At 40.4% G+C, this 2,509-nt stretch overlaps 1 protein-coding gene across 1 annotated transcript in view; it reads right to left on the bottom strand.

Moving 5' to 3' along the window:
* Positions 1-1,585: 1,585 nt before the first annotated feature.
* The window catches only part of LOC101644657 (olfactory receptor 52R1-like), a 5,199-nt gene continuing 4,275 nt past the window's right edge, over positions 1,586-2,509 (bottom strand). Inside the window, exon 2 of the mRNA XM_013008560.2 lies at positions 1,586-1,633. Coding sequence (XP_012864014.1) covers positions 1,586-1,633 — 48 coding nt within the window. The remainder of the gene's footprint in view (positions 1,634-2,509) is intronic.

The following is a 2,509-nucleotide window of genomic DNA, read 5'->3' as shown; positions in this document are numbered from 1 at the left end:
AAAACTGTCAATAATATTCATGCACAATGGTAGAACTATGCTTGTCAGATTAATAGATGTCATTATAAAACAAAGAAGGCACTACACTATTAAGTATATGGTATTCCCAACCCACAGTCATCGGGCACCCTCCAGGCAGGCGATCAGAGCAATAGTCCATTGGCTGCAGTTCTACACCCTTGGGATAGTGCTCATCTACGTCTCACAATAAAAAGTCTCTGCCTTCATTCCAAGGGCTCCGTTGGTGAGTTGAGGTAAAGCCTTCTTGCTAAGTGGGGTTTCCACATTGATTCCTTCAGGTCTGACTCATGAAGGATGTTGTACACATTGAAGGAACAGAGTTTGAAGTCCTACTTGTCTGTAGCACATGGCCAGGGGCACCACGGGCTGGACACAAACGAGGTCAAACATATGGTTGCGTGTTTTATCTCCATGGGAGGTTATTCTTCCCATTTTCATACCAACTGAGATATAATTGTCTTCATTGAGTCGTATATACCACCACCCCAATGTCTGCATCTTTATCTTACATCTGACCCACTGACTTGAACCAGCCTGGACTTATACAATTCTACAACTGTGTGATACATTTCTTGATGTAAATCCTTTTCTGTATACATGCTCGCATGTGTTTTGCCTCTCTATAGAATGCATCCTAACACACTGTGCAATGTTAAAGAATAATGAGGACACTACAAAACACTTTGGGAGAAAGACAGGGTTTTCTACTTTTGTAAGCGTTTCAATCTCAGAAACTAACAGAAACAGCTCTGCCCTGTCCTGGAGAGTCCCTAGAAGCCAGCATTTACTCGATCACAGGGAGTTTGGTTTGGGTTTTGGACAAAACATCTCATGACAAGGATGGACCTGGAGAACATTATGCTGAGTGACATAAGTCAATCCCAAGAAAAAAGTAAAAAAAAAAAAAAAGATCTTAACTCTAAAGGAAACATGTTTTTGATGTTTTCCAGGGGTGGAAGGAAAGGAAGGGAGTTGCATGTTCATCTTGGTAACGATAAAGGCAATATACAATAGGAGGGAAGTCAGCGAGCGAGATGAAGGCAGGGAAAGCCATTGGTAAGTGTATGAGAGTTATAGCTGACAGTGATCATGCATCATAAACACAAGCTTACCATGACTGTGATCTATGAGGGACTGGTGGTTGGGCTCCCAGATGCTCCATTTCAATGTTGAGCGCAGCAACAATAATAGGCAATATTGAATGCCCCAGTGATGTGGTGGGTTTCGTGATGGGCTACTCATTGCACAGTCAGCAGTGCAAAATGAGACGAGACTTTCTGCTTCTGTAGACAATTACAGTCTCAGGGTTCCACTCGGGCAGTTGTGCTCTGTCTCAGGATCTCTAGGAACTGGAATCAACTCGGAGTCGGTGAGTTTTGGGAGCTGAGTGGATGCATGGATCGGCAGCCACACAGCCCCTTCCTTTCAATGTTGTAGCAAGAATGCAGGCACAGAGAATATTCAAAGTGTCACATTTTTAAAATAGAAGTTTATTTACAAAAACAAGTGGTAAGCCAGTGTGGCCCAGAATCCCTACTTTGTCAACTTCGACATAGAACATTATTCAGTATTTCTTTTGTTCCATTTGCTCTTTTTGCAACAAAAGGAACCAGTATCCTGACTTCTACCATCCCTAATCTTGGAATTCCCATCACTTGCATTTATGAATAACAAATTAAACATATACACATTAAATAATACAGTTTATGTGTTGTTTGATTCCATTCACAAGATTATATTTGTGAGATTTATCCATGATTCACATGACTGTTTTTCATTTATTTTAATACTTGTATTTGTCAGAATGCAACAAAAAATATGCTCTATTGTTTAATGCTTCAGTTTTGTGTTAAATATTTGTTTCTAAATATTTATGAGGCAATGAATATCCTTATACATATGCATTGGATCACATATGCATGCATTTCTGTTAAATATATTCTAGAAGTGCAAAAGCTGGTGGCTGGGCTATGAGGTACTGCGGAACAGGTGAAACCTGCTTCCAGAGGTGGTACCTCCCACTGGAAGCACGCTCATGTGAGATTTCCACTTGATCTCATATTTCAAACAAAGCTGTTTTTTTTTCTGATTTTGTAGTTTGTGAACTTTGAAATCTGTGAAAGTAAAGGACTTTGGGGATTATTGTGACACAACTTCTCACATCAAACTTTTAGATAAGGAATCTGGGAAAAGAGGAATATATACTTGATTTCTGTGAGTTACCACAGATACGTGGAGTGCAGTTACATATTTTATCGCTTCTTTAAGTTGGATGCGCAGGAGAAAGATGCAGCTTTCTAACCCCATATAGAGTTCCAGTCTCCAACCCTCCTCCCTTCCCCTACCTCCTATACTCCCATGTCCCTCCAGGGCCATCGGTCCCTTTATTTTCTTCTCATATTTTTTTGGGTCCAAATTCTCTTATCTAGGTGGGTGTACAGAAATTACAATGTGTGAATAAAATTGGGATTGGCTTTGACAGCACAGC

The sequence above is a fragment of the Echinops telfairi genome, unplaced genomic scaffold, assembly GCF_000313985.2.
Source record: "Echinops telfairi isolate 266 unplaced genomic scaffold, ASM31398v2 ScPeMD7_41;HRSCAF=154, whole genome shotgun sequence".
NCBI classification, from domain to species: Eukaryota; Metazoa; Chordata; class Mammalia; order Afrosoricida; family Tenrecidae; genus Echinops; species Echinops telfairi.
Note: the sequence above shows the minus strand (reverse complement) of the source record. Positions and strands in the feature narration are given on the sequence as shown.